At 39.3% G+C, this 16275-nt stretch overlaps 1 protein-coding gene and 1 long non-coding RNA gene across 3 annotated transcripts; one reads left to right on the top strand and one right to left on the bottom strand.

Annotated features, from left to right (window-relative positions):
• Positions 1 to 1175: 1175 nt before the first annotated feature.
• fbxl16 (F-box and leucine-rich repeat protein 16) lies at positions 1176 to 11348 on the bottom strand. 2 transcript variants are annotated; one of them, XM_057026860.1, is made up of 7 exons: positions 10972 to 11348; positions 8016 to 8733; positions 6753 to 6995; positions 6339 to 6484; positions 4748 to 4832; positions 4097 to 4160; positions 1176 to 3698 (listed from the first exon to the last, which is right to left on the bottom strand). In XM_057026860.1, exons 2-7 carry the CDS (start codon positions 8724 to 8726, stop codon positions 3550 to 3552), a joined length of 1398 nt encoding a protein of 465 aa, XP_056882840.1. In that variant the 5' UTR covers positions 8727 to 8733; positions 10972 to 11348; the 3' UTR covers positions 1176 to 3549. The 2 variants fall into 2 exon arrangements, with proteins under 2 accessions (XP_056882840.1, XP_056882839.1); XM_057026859.1 differs by having other exon boundaries at positions 6339 to 6604.
• On the top strand, positions 11349 to 14378 carry LOC130522455 (uncharacterized). Its single transcript, XR_008949630.1, has 2 exons — positions 11349 to 11510; positions 13715 to 14378. It is a non-coding gene; the product is annotated as an uncharacterized LOC130522455 (long non-coding RNA).
• The last annotated feature ends 1897 nt before the right edge of the window (positions 14379 to 16275 follow it).

Genomic DNA, 16275 nt, shown 5'->3' on the forward strand with positions numbered 1-16275 from the left:
TAACAATGAGTCATTGTACTGGACAATTTTGGTGAAGAAAGAGCTGGTGGAAGCCCAAACTTTCATTTTAATACAAAATCTGTGGTTCTAACCTTCACTTTCAAACTCCACCATCAGTTTATGATTTTACAGCTAAAAGTTACAATGATTTCTTGATATGAATGATGATGCTAATGATATGGGAAACTCACACAACCAGTAATTGGATGATTTTGTTTAAAACGCTTTAAGCACTCGGAAAAAAGATGTTGAAAAGTTATAGATTTACATATGGATGTGGGACGATAGCACAGCTTTGAATGAATTAAGGACAACAGGTGGCAAAAATGAGAAAAAATAGCATCTGTAGACAACTCAAAAGGCCAAACCAGACCATGTCCAAAAAAACAGACTACACACAGTACGTTAAATGTGAACCATGTTTAGATTTGGTGTTAAGCAGGTTATGAATGAATTCAGATTAAGATCAGGGCAGGTGAACAAAAAGAAGGTTGAATACAAATTGTGATATTTTCAACATTACCAGTAAACTCTGTGCGTTTATTTTACTGCAAGTTTCCAACATTGATGTTAAAAATAGACCAAGAATGGTAGACACTAAAAATAAGTGACAGCAAATTTTCAATTTGGAAAACAATACCTTAGGAAATTTTTTGTTAGTAGATCATCTATATATTATGCAAGAGTCAGTTTGTGTATTTAAAATAACATTTGTGAGTTGACGTACAAATGAGGAGAACATAATGAAAATCGATAATGAAAAAAACTCAGCAATAAACTGATAAATGACCTTTGAATAAAATTTTGCAAATGGAAAAAATATTTGCATATTATTCAGCAGAAGATAATCAAACATGTATGTGCCATTAAATATTTACCTGATCAATACAATAATAATAATAATAATAATAATAATAATGACTCAGAGAGAGCAGACCTTCGCCAAGCAGTTCATTTCCTTACATTTTGTGATGTATTTGTATGTTGTAATAATACACTATACTGTGGTCATTTTAGATAACAAACTGAAAATGAACCTGTCAAATATAACAGTAACCTTGATATGAGATTTAATAATTTAATTTTAGTTGAGTGGATCATTCTGATCAACTTCATCATATCCAAGTAGTGTTATTTAGGTGTTTAAAATATCTTAAGTCACAGCACCAAAGCAGTTATCTTCTTTTCATTTTAATTGACAGACTATGTCAGTGTTTACCACCAAGACATTTAAAGTATAATCACAATTTTATTTTAAAAATTTATTACAGTGATATTTAATAGAACTTGTCATCATGGTGCACCCCCTTTACTTTAATGAAAATACACTACAGCAGTGCAAACGTGACACACATTTGTCCTGTAAAAAGTCTAAAATGCATCAGTTCAATTACATTAATGTAGTTTCAGTCATTCAGGGATCATAAATGCCCAAAAATGAAGAATAAACAAATACGGTGAACAATGCTTAGGCTATTTCCTGCCAAAAGGAAGCAACATCAGACAAAAAAAAAAAAAAAGAATATAAATAAATTCTGTAAAATAGCCACAAATTAATTTAGAAAATAAATAAATAAATAAATAAATAAATAAATAAATAAATAAAAAATAAATAAATAAATAAATAAATAAATAAATAGTATTTATGTACATAGAATGGGGAAAACTGAGTCTTCTTGAAACAAAAACGCAGACCAACTAAATACATGCATGGTCTGTACACTCTGTCAGGAGGGTCACTGGTCATCTTGAGGCAACCAGCACTGCTTGGCACAACTAGTACTGGCTGAAGCCCTCCACCCCTCCCCACTCCTGACTTAGCAGTAATGTTAATAATGTACTTTCATTATTATTTTTTTATGTCTTGACAAGATAATTGGGTTGATTTATGGGGAAAAAAGACAGATTTTTATATGCATGTTTGTATGATTGCTGTATTGATACTTGTGATAAGTCTTGGAGCATTACCTCATTTTATAGATCTGGGAATTAAGTGATTTACATAGCTACAAAAAAATATTGCTTTAACATATCCCCTCATGTAAGTTAAGTCAAATAAAATACTCTTACAAAGAATGAACTTGTTGAGATCAGTTTCATTTAACAATTTGTTTTTAACCATGTGTGTAATTAACCTTCACCCCTGTGTTACTTGTATACCTTTCCTGGATTTGAACCAGATAAATTGCTTTCAACCACAAATACATGGTGTGCACTGAAACAGAAACATGTAAGAGCAGATACTGTTTTCAGTACTGTGGGATAATGACACCAACATTTTTGAAATAACAAAAGTAAAGCTGAACATATAACAAAGAAACCTCAAACAAAGAACAAACATATTTCAAATGGCCCTGGGCACCTACTTATTTCAATTAGGTGGCATTGCACTAAATACAGACATCTGACTGACAACTCTGATAAAACAATCTTGTCTTTAGCCAAATCGCGCACATAGTTCAAAGTAACAGATCAGATCTTTTAAATATTTAAAAAATCAATTCCAAAGCAAAATATCCTAGATCCTGGAAAATAGCTCCAGAAAGCATGTTTTGCATTAAAGTCAATTATAAATAAGAATTCTATTAAGAATTCTCTCTCATGATTGGAAAGCCTTTATTTTAATTGTGCAGGAAACCTCAGCTCTGTAGGTCATGCTCCATCTTAATGCTGTCATTTTGATGTCCTATTTGGGGAAATAAGACAACATTCATAGCCTCCGTACCTTGAAATTAAATGGTTCAAAAAACATATCAACTAAGACAGTCATTCACCTCCAACACTGTAAACTGTTGTTTTTCAACAATTAAGACACAAAAATTGAAAAACATATTTAATGCAGGGCAGGAAAAAACAAATAGCACTAAGCAAGAAGTCCCGCCCCTGCCACTTCATCCACAACTCATTAAGCTTCCCTCTGATTCTAGCTGGTGTATTCCTCACAGCAAAATGAAACAAACTGTTCATACTATCTGAGAAGAAAATAATAAAAGTAGTTATATTACACAGAATGATGGAATAGAAACATCAGTACTCATGGTCTTAAAGACTTACATTTATCAAATACAGTATGTGAGTGACTGTGTTTACAGTGTATGAGCATTGTACAGTAAGTGTAAGTTCAACCATATCAGCTCAAACACAGAATGTTCCATGTTATGAATTCATCTGTAAAATCCTTTAAATATCCATTCCTCTTCTTGGCGTTTAGAAAAAAAACCTTTTCTGTAAACAAAAGCCAATATTTGTTGACTCTGGAAAAGAAACTTTCACACCAAATGCTGCTCTTAGGCACCTTAAAAGTCGTTTTAACTGTTGACTTCTGGTTTTGGCAGACACTATCGTCTTCCCACCTTCGACTTGGTCCATCCATGGTTCACTCTGCTTACTAGGGGAAGGAGGGTAAATGATGCCTAAGACAAGAGTGATCAGTAGAATAGGAGCAGTTTGGTCTCCTACTAGAGTTGAGATAATGTCGAGGAAGATAGAGGAGGATGATGACAGAAGGGTAGTAATCGTTCAATTGGTTGATCAGTAGGGTCGGTGGTCTTACTCAATGACCATGCAGTGGGGCAGATGTTGCGAGTAGTATTTAAAGAGCTCAGCTGTGGCTCCAGGACAGTTGGTCAGCTCCAGTTCCTCAAGTTCCTGCAGCTGAATGAGGCCTGACAGACCATTAGTGGTCAGCAAAGGGCAGCCTGAGGGAATAGGCAACATGGAGTGTAGATATTGAGTACTGTGCAACCCATGGTGCACACAACATAACAAATTAAATAATTTGTTACTGATAGAATATGACATAAAATGTAGAAACATAAGCATAATTTATATCATTCATATGTAAGATGTAATTATACACACACACACACACACACACACACACACGTGTGTGTATGTGTTTGTGTGGATGTATGTATATATTTATGTATATATGTATAAAAATGCTTTGGTTTAAGGTCTTTAATGATTTGACCAGTCAGAAATGAATTTTGATTTATTTTTTTATTTGGTTATGTGTGAAAAATTGGTGCATGGACAGCACATCAACAGCACTTATTAGGAGATAATGATAATGGAAAGTAACAATAAATCATACCTGCAAGAGATAGCAAACGAAGACTCCTCATTCTAAATAAATGTTGTAGTCCAAAATCTTGCACCTGCAATTGAATATTTTACAAATAAAAAATAACAAGTTAATAAATGTATTGACAATTTAAAAAAAAAAACATGGCTGGGGGTCATGATGTTGTAGTACAAAAAATATTATTGTCAGCAAAGTATGGTAGATTTTTATTGGAAGTACGCCCGTCAATGTTTTAAAACTGTGTCAATACAAATTAATATAAAAAATTACTTTCAAGTTTCTTTAAACAGACCACTTGTTTAGATGCGATGTAAAATTTCATGAAAACTCAAGGTTCTTGGTTCACTTCTGTGTGAATGCCGCTGTGGATTGGTGTGAACTGTGGTGTGAAATCCAAGTTGACAAAGACTGCATTGAGAACTTAAGAATTGAGGAGACAAGTATGAGGACAAACAAGGAACAGTGAGAAAACCATAGCTCTGATTTAAATATGGTCTATGGAAAGTTTGAGCAAATGAAAGGAACAGAATTGCATCCTGTCTATAAATGTTTCATCTGTATCTTTTAAATTCATGATCAATGGATTTGAAAAGTCTTGTAGTGCTGTGTGAATTTGTGTGCATGAATAGTCATGTATGTGTGTGTATGTATATGTTCTACCTGACAACACCAACGCAGATAGAGGCTCCTTAATGATGACATAGTGGACAAATAGCCCAATCCAGTGTCTGTGATCCTCACACACCTAAAAGTGCACACACACACACAGACACACACACACACAAAGATACACAACCTAAAGTTAAAATATTTAGATAACTTTGCCATTTATTCTTAATTACTTCAGACTAGTCTAATTCTATCTTGGACATATGACATATTGTCTTTTGGAGGATTTTCCAATTTCTTCCTATATCAATACCCAGAGGTAAGGAATTCATTGTTCTCCCTAACGGCAGCTGGGCTAGGCTTGATCATTTTGACACTATTTATCGTGGCCGGGGTCTAATCTCACCATATTTGAATTGTCTAATTCCAAAACAGCGACACCCACTATATTTTTCCTTAATTTATGTCCCAAGTTGCTAATTTTTAAGTTTGTTTAAAGCCATGCAGATTGACATATGGAATGTCACCTATCTGGAGGGGAAGGAGCCTGAGCTTGTGTGGGATTGAGAGGTACTGCCTGGATTTAATTGGGCTCACCTCCATGGACAGCATTGGATCTGGAACCCAGCTTGAGAGGAGTTGGTACTGCCACTACTTTGGAGTTACCAAGGGTGAGTGGCGCTAGGTTGGTGTGAACGTATTTATTGTTTCCCAGCTGAACCGCCATGTGTTGGAGTTCACTACTCTAATGTCGGCAATGACAGTGTCACCTGGATTGGTGGGATTGGGAGGAACGGCTTCTCCAATATAAACCAGAGTGGCATTCTGTTATTGGACTTCTGAAAACCATGTTCGGTTTTCAGAACCATGTTCTTAAGGGTGTCCATCAGCGTACGTGGCACCAGGATACCCTGGACACATGGATTATGGTAGTGGCAACCCCAAACCAATGGGGGACAACAGAAGTAAAGGATGCCATCAAAGTTGAAGTCCTATCAGTCCGTGTTGCCTTGATAAACTCTCAGAGGAGTTGAAGGGCACTGGCAGGCCAAGCAAGATGCAGCCCAGGCTCTCCGGGAAGCAAAAACTCAGGATGAGGAGGAGCTACATGAAGAAAGACTGAGGGATTTAACCAAGCTCCTCAACAGCAAGGCATCAGGTCCTCCCTGAGTATGTCAAGTCTATGGATAATGGATGGAAATCACACTTCTCAGCCTCCTCGGGAAAAGCTACACCAACGTACTGGAGAAGAGAATTGATCCGATTGTCGGAGCACAGATTCAGGAGGAACAACGCGTTTTTCATCCCAGTTGTGGAACACTAGAGCAGCTCTCTACCTTCCACTGAGGTGCTTGAGGGTTCATGGGAGTTTGCCCAACCAGTCAACATCTGTTTTGTTGAACTGAAGATGGGATTCAACCCTGTCCCTCGTGCTATTCTGTTGGGGATACTCTGCAAGTATGTATTACTGGAGCAGAAGCTTGGATCACATTGTAAGTCAGACCTATATGCAAATATTTACTTTACGGATAAAACATGATAGAGAAAAAGCAATGACAGATTTTTTTTTTAAAAATTGGCAAAATTAGTTTACAACAAAGTTATTTTTCTTTATGTCTGTTAAGACCACAGATACACATACCTATCCAGCACCAATTCTTCCAGTTTATGCAGATCACAGGCTATGTATTCCAGGGCCATATCTGTGATACGAGGACACCAGGACAAGTCCAGACTGCGGAGCTTACGTAGATTCTCAGCCACCAGCTCCACACCATCATCAGTGATCTTAGAGCAGCCAGAAAGACTGAGTGCAGTGAGGTTGGGAAGGCTGTGAACCATGTTGACTACGCCATGATTAGTGATCTCCCAACAAGAGTGCAGACGTAACGTGTGTGTGGTGTAGCCCTGTAAGGGTTGTATGCATTAAAAAATGTGGTAAATTAGTGATGAATTTCTGTTGTTTTTATTTTCCATCATTAAAAACTTGTCAAAGAGTGACAAAATTTTAATGAAGGACTATGAGAATCCAGAGTATATAGAGACTGTACTATACCTGTTTGGCAGTAAAATAAGCCATGGCCGTGTCAGTGACATGGTAGGCCTGCAGGCTGAGCTCTGATAGGTTTGGCAGAAGCTGTGAGATTGCAGCAATGGCGTCATCTGCCACATTAATGCAGTCGCTGACACTCAGGGAAGTAAGTCGAGCATTTAGGCTAGACCATAACCCAGCTTCGGTGAAGTCATTACAGCCTGAAAGTTCAAGGTGCATCAAGCCTTGCATTTGCTCCAGCATGACCTGCAAACACAAAGTACAGTGTTGTAGGTAAATACAAACATCAATAACAACAATAACATTAATAGAAAAAAAGACAAAAGAGAGATTTTGTGATGTATTTTCAAACAGAAAAACAAACCAGCGGTCAATTGACCTCTTTGATGGATATAATAACAGTTTACTTGTAAATAGCTGCACCATTATGGATTGAAACATCTTATTTAAGGCATGACAAACAGACAAGACAACATCCTTACAGCTGTTATTAGTGAATATATCTTTTTTGTTCACTTGATTATACTCCTGAGACAGCATATATATAAATGTGGTATTACTTAATTTTAGAAAGCCTACCAATTCAAGCCTTTTAGCATTGGATAGATAAACCATCATGATTTTGCTAACAATGCAATCTTTTTTTTTTTCCTTGGCCACTTTATCCCATTTGGGGTCCTGTGCTGAAGCCTATTCTAGCTGTATTCGGGTGAATTCAGGGTACACCGCTGAATGAGTGTGGGCATTTAGGGTTTTGTACCTTACTCAACAATACCTGTGCGGCGCTTTGAACCTTTGCACCTTCCCGTGCTATTAGAACACCTCCCATGGTTTGTCCACATTGGGGATTGAACCAGAAAACCTCTGCTTCTCAGTCCATTGCCCTGCAGATTTCACTACCACCAAACTTGAGTAATGTAACTAAAATGAGGTCAGTAATAAAGGTCTGACTACAGAAGAGAATGTGCAAGTACCCTCCCTCACAATGTGTTGTCATAGCAGCAAACCACAAATGAAAGGCGCACACACAACCTTCTAATTTAAGAATAAGAGATTGAAAAAAAAAAGTCAGCGTTGGTGTGATATGGTTCTTCTTTTGTAATAATCAAATGTAATCATTATGGGCACACACAAAATGTAGCCTATTGATGAATATTAATGTATGTATTAATGTACTTTTGGGTACACATTAAGCTGACAAAATAATGTGTACATTTAGAAAAGACATTTAGAATGAAATAAATCATATTTACAAATATACCTCACCTCCAGTCCAGCATCTGTGATGGTTGACCTCTTGAGGCTAACTGAGCGAACACCTTTCTTAGAAAGAGGGTAGTTGTCAATGAACTCACAAATGTCTAGGTCTGACACCCCCACTAAGCAGAATGACTGAAAGCCACGTAGGGCAAAAGCCTGGAGACTGACAAACTCCTTCTCTCCATTAGGAAGCAGGGTATACATCTCCTTGGCATGCAAGATGGGTGTCACTCCCTCCCAGAATTTTGGCTGGTACAGCACCTTGCGCCATGTCTTGCATACCTGGGCCAAGACACATTTTTCGGCTGTGGTGAAATACCAAAGCAGTCGGTTGAGGAGCTTCTCATCCAAGACAAGCTGGCGCTCCAGCAGCAGAGGTTTAGGGAGAGTGAGTGGAGGAATCTGATGAAGCGATGGCTTCATCCCCATGAGAGGCAATCCAGGATCCAAGTTAGAACCCAACAAAGAGGCTGCTGAATTTGTCATTCCAGGGCCATCTACATGGTGATGGTGGTGGTGGTAGGTATGGGGCGATGGTGCCTGGGGCAAAATTGATGGAACAGAGGAAGATTGGCACAGACGGTTCTTGACAGCAGGTGTCCCTTTGGTGATGCTTGCACTCCCCAGACCATTGGGCTGACTGGGTGGCAGTTTAACTATGCCATTTCGAGTCATGCAGGGAGACTTCAGTTCACTAGGGGTGGACATGTTCAACATTGGGAACCTGTTGAATAAAATAATAATTAGAAAAAGACAAAATCTGTGTTTATGTGTGGACCAAATCTGTCATTATCACACTTTTTAAAGTGAATGTGTTTCTTTGCTGTACACATTAAATGGGGTCATGTGACATATACAGTATATGAGTGAGAAAAACATATATGATGGTGTGAATGAATGCTCTGATGCCTGGCCTCAAATAGCGTGCCCTGTGGTTTAACTGCATCAGCAGCAGATAAGAGCCAGGCTCTCAACAATCAATACAGCTGTAGAACATGCTAATTATAGGGATTCACACTAAATAGTATTGTTGGTTCCAATCTATTGACACAATGAGTTATGTTCTGGAGATATGCATTTATTAAAATATGGCTATATACTATAATGGAACAGTTTCTAAACTCTAGTCAGGCCAGTTCTGAATGTCATTTGCATTTTAATGTTTTTGCATTTGATGACATTTGCATTTGATGACATTTGCATTTTGATAATGACTCTTCAGTACTTTGTCAAACACAATGAATTGAATTAAAGAGTGCAATCATAAACTTTTGTTGTTTTGTTGTCTTCATCTGTCTTGACTGGCTCCCTGTATACACCGTGTACTTTTTGAGTAGCTTAGGTGAATTTTGACTTCAAAGCACATATAACGTCGTGCAAAATTTTTCAAAAACCTAAGACACATGCAATTTCAAGTTATGCTCCTATAGCTCATTTATGATCTTCAAAACAAATACATCAAAGTTCCTCATATCAAGTTTAAAACATTATTTCTGAAGTTGATATGATTTTTATTTAAAGTTTAGGCTGCCGATTAATATTTCATTTTTTTCCCCATTTTATTTGGAGAATAAATCTCAAAATGACAGATAATAATGGGCAAAGGTATTTTTAGAAATACATGTGCTTGAGACCGAGCATAGAACTGTTCCTTTTTTTTTCTGAATTAGTTTATTGGGTGAAAACAAGAGGCTCAGCTTTAATACTCTAATCAGCACAAAAATACATTGCTAGGACTCAAGAGGATATTCATTTAACATGCTGATAAGAAGTGGCTGGTTGTGCAGTTTTGTTTTAAACTATCAAATTATGCAAATATATATTTTACAATTGTATTCCGTTCCCCAGGATCTAAAGACTTGCATTATGTAAACATTTCCTCACCTTCAGAATGGGAAAAACATGGTTGAATGTGGATAGTTGTAAATGTTTCAAATGAATAGCAAGGTGCTTGAATGGGTGATGAATGAGGGAGAAAGCAAGTATGCATTGAAACAATACATATCCAAAGTAAATAAGACCAGAAAATAACCAAAACTGAAAATGAACTGCACAATAACAATCTATTCAACATTTAACAGTTACATTCAATTACCTGGATATTATCTTTTGATTGTTCAGAATGAAAAACATCTGAAATTCAGTTTTGACTAATTTACGAATCAACTTATCAACATAATCAACACATAATTTGGCACAAATCACATCTGAAAAAATAATTGTACATATATGTAAAACAGTTTGTTAAATTAAAAGAGAGCATAAACTATTAAGTGTTAGCATGAATTGCAAGTGTGTATGTTTTTATTTATTGTTTCAAACTGAATATTTACCCTGGACAGCAACTGTTATGAGTACCGTAATTACCAGTCAGAATATGTAAATACTTTAAATTGGAATTTACAATTTTAATTATTTTTCAAGTATCTTAACACAGAATCTGTAATAATGAAGCCATTACAGATGAATGGCAAAAGTGACGCAATTCGACCAATAGGGAATAATGATATATTGGTAATGGCTGGAACAACAGTTATTTTGCATAGACGAAATCTTCGTTTATGATGCGAGGGATTCATTTAATGGGGTTTTTGAAAAATCGAACTGGGGCTCGTCCTCAAACGATAAAAAAGGGGCCTTCCGTGGCAAGAACGAGAATGCTAGATCTTACGTCACTGACAGACGCTGGCGTCATTGTGTTTGTTAATAAGACTCAGCTCGATGCGGCTGTTCTGTCTTGTTTCCGTGAGGCCCTATCGTGCACACAAAAGAGCTATCCAGTGCACTTCAGCCATGTATGCCCGGTCTGTTAACAGCCACCATCAACTTAACATGGACAAGGAGACGACGCAGTGTGGATGCTGCTGCTGCCGCTGCCATATCTGACCAGCCCATCATCTCTCACATGCACGAACATGCCCACCTACCCCACCCCCAACCACCCCCCTGCATCATCACTTACCTCTCCGATGAAAACGAATGGCGTTTAATCCATGATCAGATCAGTTTTACTTTTTATTTTTTGATCCCTGCCTCTTCGACACAATTACCCAAACGCAGAAAGACAAGATAAATAATAATCAGAAGGCGACCATGCCCGTGGTGTCCTATCAGGAGGCAAGGGATGCGCCCACAGAGCCCATCAATACAAAGGGAGCCAGAGCAAAATCCAAACGAGTCAATCTGACAATCTCCTTCGGCGAACCGTTCCAACGTGTAATAAATACGTCCTCTGTTTTATTTTCGAACGCAGTTTTCCTCCCCAATAGAGGGTCCTCTCTGTCTCGTAATTTGTCCTCCGCACATACACGCACGCAGGGCAGGCAGCTCTGGCCGTTTTAAAGGGAAAGTAGCTGCTCCTCTGTCTCTTTCTTATGTAATAACAACAGCGTGATTGCTCTACACACCACAAATACTCAGTCAGAACAACAGCTTTACCTGCATGTGGTGTTGTTTCACGAATATTTAGTTGGGGGTTCTAACACACATTTCCCTTCACAGGTATGTATGTATGTATGTATGTATGTATGTATGTATGTATGTATGTATGTATGTATGTATCTATCTATCTATCTATCTATCTATCTATCTATCTATCTATCTATCTATCTATCTATCTATCTATCTATCTATCTATCTATCTTGTTATTTATGCTTGTAAAAATTCCTTGTTAGTATAAATCATATTTAATAAGATACTTGTTCCACAGGCTCCAGTCCACAAAGTCCTGAATAAGTCCTCTCTACTCTGTGCAATGTACAAAGGTGATGAGATAGTATTGGGCAGGTTTGCCATCCAAGACAGGAATGCAGAATTATAAATGGATGGTAACCTTTGCAAAACAGTTTTCATCCAGAATAGGTGGGAGCATAGGGCGACTTAGAAGAGCAGAGGCAGGAGGATCAGGTGAGATAGATCTTGATTAGAGATAAATGATTTAGAGATTGGCAGTATGTACCTCTTAATGATTTAAATGGCACTATATTGACAGTTGCCAAAAGAGAGATAGTGAGAGAAAAAAGTAATTTGAAAAGGTGATGAATGACGACAGTGGGACAGGAGGAGGTGACAGTTATGGACCAGGAAGTTAACAAGATTTTACAGACTGAGATGATGCTGGAGGAATACTTATTGTTGTGATATTGTAATAATTGTATTTTAACATTTGCCTATATATTCAAACACTTGTGGTAAATATAGATGTAGAATAGTGTAGTTTGCAGGTTTTAAAGATCTGTACACCTCTTCAATTCCCTTACTGTCGTTTGGAACACGGTTGAGCCCTCCTCCGCACAAAGCTTAACTGGTGCCATTATCTCATGTGCACAGAGCAGGGAGGAGAACGGGCCTCGTTCTTTAGTGAGCAGTACCAACTTCACTTGAAAAATAATACACGTGTGAGCTGTGTAAAAAGTTGAAAATGCTGTGTGGTTTTGAGAAAGGAGGAAAAGACATGATCCAGAGCTGGAGATCACAGAAAGGAAATTGCCAGATGGTAGGATCAGTAAAGAGCACATCAGAGGAACAGTACATGAAGCTATAGAAGCCAGACTCAGATGGTTTGGACATGTGTGCAACATAAAAATATCAATAGAAGAATGCTGAAGCTGGAACTCCCAGCCAGAAAGCCAGGACGAATATAGAAGATTTATGGATGTAATGACATGTACATGACAAGGACATGAGGTTAGTTGGGGCAAGAGAAGAGGATATAGAGGATAGGTTTAGATGGACAGAGTCAATTTGCTCTGACAACAGCTGGAGGTAGAAGAAGAATGGAATATTCTTGGTGACTATACTGGCCCTCATCAATCTCTGGATTGGAACTGGGATTTTAGACATTCAGGTTTTCCCAAACCAGAAAAACATATCTTAGGGTCAAACAAACTCATGTTGGTGTGGGAAAGGACAAGCAGGTTGTTGGTATCACGTTCCCCTCCCTAATGGACATTTACTGCTTTTTTCTAAAGGTGAATGTTGTCTGTCATCTCCTGATTTGATTCTTTGTGTTATCCTCAAACATGAGCTTTAAAAGGAGTAGCTCTTCGTATGTCATTGTTGTATGGAAAGTGTAATGATATGAAGTTTTTCTATTCTAGAAAACAGGCCAAAGAAATTCAATATCTAGTTCTTTTCTAAAAAAAAAACCCACTTAAAGACCCCTACTCAACTCGGAAAATAAAGTGTCACAGATTGATGACATTGGACACAGGGAATTAACCATTTATAAAAAGGCAACCTAAGTGACTTCAAGGACAGACTGATCTCTCTGATTGATAACCCTGCCTGCAGGGACTCTACATATGGCAGAACTTACTTTCTTTCCATTTTGATATACGGTACTATATTTTAAAGGACAGCATTTTTTTTTAACCTAATATTCCCTCAATACATCCACCTTTGAATTGAGCTGATTTTACATGGTTTGGGAAAACACGAAAAATTTTAAAAGGTCTCACAGTTAATGATATATATCAAAGTAAAAACTTTGCAACTTTGCAAGTAAAAACTGAGCAATCTCAGAAAAAAGGGTCAGCAGTGCTCTGTATTTGTTTGGTGCATAGCCGCATGTGGGAATGGTCGACTTTGCTGTTGAGCAGGTTGCAACATTTGCATGTGAGTGCAGACTTGTAAAGGGCTTTGAGTAGTGCAGAAGACAACATATGAATATGATTTGGTGCATCTCCTCATCTCTTTGTTTCAGTTAGTGAAGCATGTTGCAGCTGTCTCCGACTCTCCCGATATTTTCCTTCACCAAAGAGGCCGAGAGCTGGAGAGGTTTCTATTTATAGAATTCTACCCACGTGTTCAGACTCCCGCCCTCTCGAAACAATTACACATCACCCCCGCCCCCTCAAGCCAATAGTTGCTTTTTGCTGTGGCAAATCTTTTCATTGCAAATGCTTTTAGTTTTAGTAGTTTTTGTACTGCACAATATACTGTATAATTACCACTGCCATGTGACAGTGTGTCAGGAAAAATGCGTCAAAAAGTCCAGATTGCCATGTGTGTCATGTGAGTATATGCAAGAAGAACGCCAGTCTCTCACTATAAACTTGGTGTTATAATGGTCACTGTGTTCTTTATGGTTCATGTAAATGACTGTTTCAGGTGACTTTTATGTACCGTAAATGAAAGTTTCCAATCCCTGTCAAAACGTATGTACAGTAAACTTCCTACACTCACGTACTTCCAGAAAACACCACTGGGTGAATCACAAACTGGAAGATATCGTACTTGACTGTAGGCATTTTTAATTGATATAACGGAGGATTTGTGGATTCATGATTGCTGTACTATATATTATATAGTAAACATATGTATTATAATCGCTATTTTGGGTGTAAATAAATGGAAAATAGACTTTATTTATAGACTGTAGTAGTAGTAATCATTAAATCAATCAATCAATCAATCAATCAATCAATCAATCAATCAATCAATCAATCAATCAATCTTTATTTATATAGCATCTGTTACAATCAAAATTGTTTCTAGGCGATTTCCCAGTGGGGTGACAGAGGCCTGTCAGGTGATCATGTTTCTGGACCCCGGCAGCCTTGGCCTATAGCAGCATAACTAAGACGTTAACCTAATGATGAGACGACCCCCTAAGTATGATAATTTGTCTGTCTAGGATAGTTACTGGGACTACAGAATTAGTGACAATAAGGTTTTTCCAAGAGCAAGGTTTTAAGCCTAATTTTAATCTAAATAATAAATAATTAATAACAATAACAACAATAATTAATAAGTAATAAGTAATAATTAATAATTAAAATAAATAAATAATTAATAATTTAATTTTAATTTTAATTAGATTTTATTAGATTTTATTCCGAAAAGATTATTTCCACAGTGCTGTTTTTATGCAGTTTCTGCAGCCGGGGATCAGACCACCAAGGTCCCTGCCTTCGGCCGCTACCCAACACACAATGCACCTGACCCCCTTGGCCCCTCCTGCAGGTGCTGAGCCCACCGGAAGGGGGTCCCATGTTTCGGGCTGTGCCCGGCCGGACTCCATGGGCAGAGGTCCGGCCACCAGGCGCTCGCCAATGTGCCCCACCCCCAGGCCTGGCTCCAGGAGGGGGCCCCGGTGACCCGCAACCGGGCAAGGGAAACGTAGGACCAATGTTGTTTTCCATCATTAGGGGGTCTTGGGCTACGATTTGTCTGATTCCTCACCTAGGACCTGTTTGCCATGGGTGGCCCTACCAGGGGCATAAAGCCCCAGACAACGGAGCTCCTAGGATCATTGGGACACGCAAACCCCTCCACCACGATAAGGTGTCAGCCCAGAAGGGGGTCTGCCGGACAGACCCGGCAGACCCAAACGTATTGTGGGGGTCTGCTGGGAACGCCTGGCAGAGTCTCCTGTCAGAAGGAGCTTCAACTCACACCTCCGGGAGAGCTTTGACCATGTCCCGGGGGAGGCGGGGGACATTGAGTCTGAGTGGACCATGTTCCGTGCCTCCATTGTTGAGGCGGCTGACCGGTGCTGTGGCCGCAAGGTGGTTGGTGCCTGTCATGGCGGCAATGCCCGAACCCGCTGGTGGACACCAGTGGTGAGGGATGCCATCAGGCTGAAGGAGTCCTATTGGGCCTTACTGGCCTGTGGGACTCCTGAGGCAGCCGATAGGTACCGGCAGGCCAAGCGGAGTGCAGCTACGGCGGTTGCTGAGGCAAAGACCCGGGCATGGGAAGAGTTCGGTGAGGCCATGGAGAACGACTTTCGGACTGCCTCGAAAAGGTTCTGGACCACCATCCGGCGTCTGAGGAAGGGGAAGCAGTGCACTGTCAACGCTGTGTATAGTGGTGATGGTGTGCTGCTGACCTCAACTTGGGATGTTGTGGATCGGTGGAAGGAATACCTCAATCCGATCAACACGCCTTCCAATGAGGAAGCAGGGCCTGGGGACCTGGGGATAGGCTCTCATATCTCCGGGGCTGAAGTTGGCGAGGTAGTCAAAAAACTCCTCGGTGGCAAGGCCCCGGGGGTGGATGAGATCCACCCAGAGTTCCTTAAGGCTCTGGATGTTGTAGGTCTGTCGTGGCTGACTTGACTCTGCAACATTGCGTGGACATCGGGGGCGGTGCCCCTGGATTGGCAGACCGGGGTGGTAGTCCCTCTTTTTAAGAAGGGGGACCGGAGGGTGTGTTCCAACTATAGGGGGATCACACTCCTCAACCTCCCTGGTAAGGTCTATTCAGGGGTACTGGAGAGGAGGGTCCGCCGGATAGTCGAACCTCGGGTTCAGGAGGAGC

This window comes from Takifugu flavidus, chromosome 3 (genome assembly GCF_003711565.1).
Source record: "Takifugu flavidus isolate HTHZ2018 chromosome 3, ASM371156v2, whole genome shotgun sequence".
Taxonomy (NCBI): domain Eukaryota; kingdom Metazoa; phylum Chordata; class Actinopteri; order Tetraodontiformes; family Tetraodontidae; genus Takifugu; species Takifugu flavidus.

Excerpts from the sequence above, each read along its gene's own strand:
- fbxl16 (XM_057026859.1), bottom strand. The coding sequence starts at position 8,726 with ATGTTGAACATGTCCACCCCTAGTGAACTGAAGTCTCCCTGCATGACT. Across the intron at positions 4,833-6,338 it reads GAAGAATTGGTGCTGGATAG|GTGTGTGAGGATCACAGACA; the intron begins GTATGTGTATCT and ends GTGCACTTTTAG. Across the intron at positions 4,161-4,747 it reads ATCTGCGTTGGTGTTGTCAG|GTGCAAGATTTTGGACTACA; the intron begins GTAGAACATATA and ends ATTCAATTGCAG.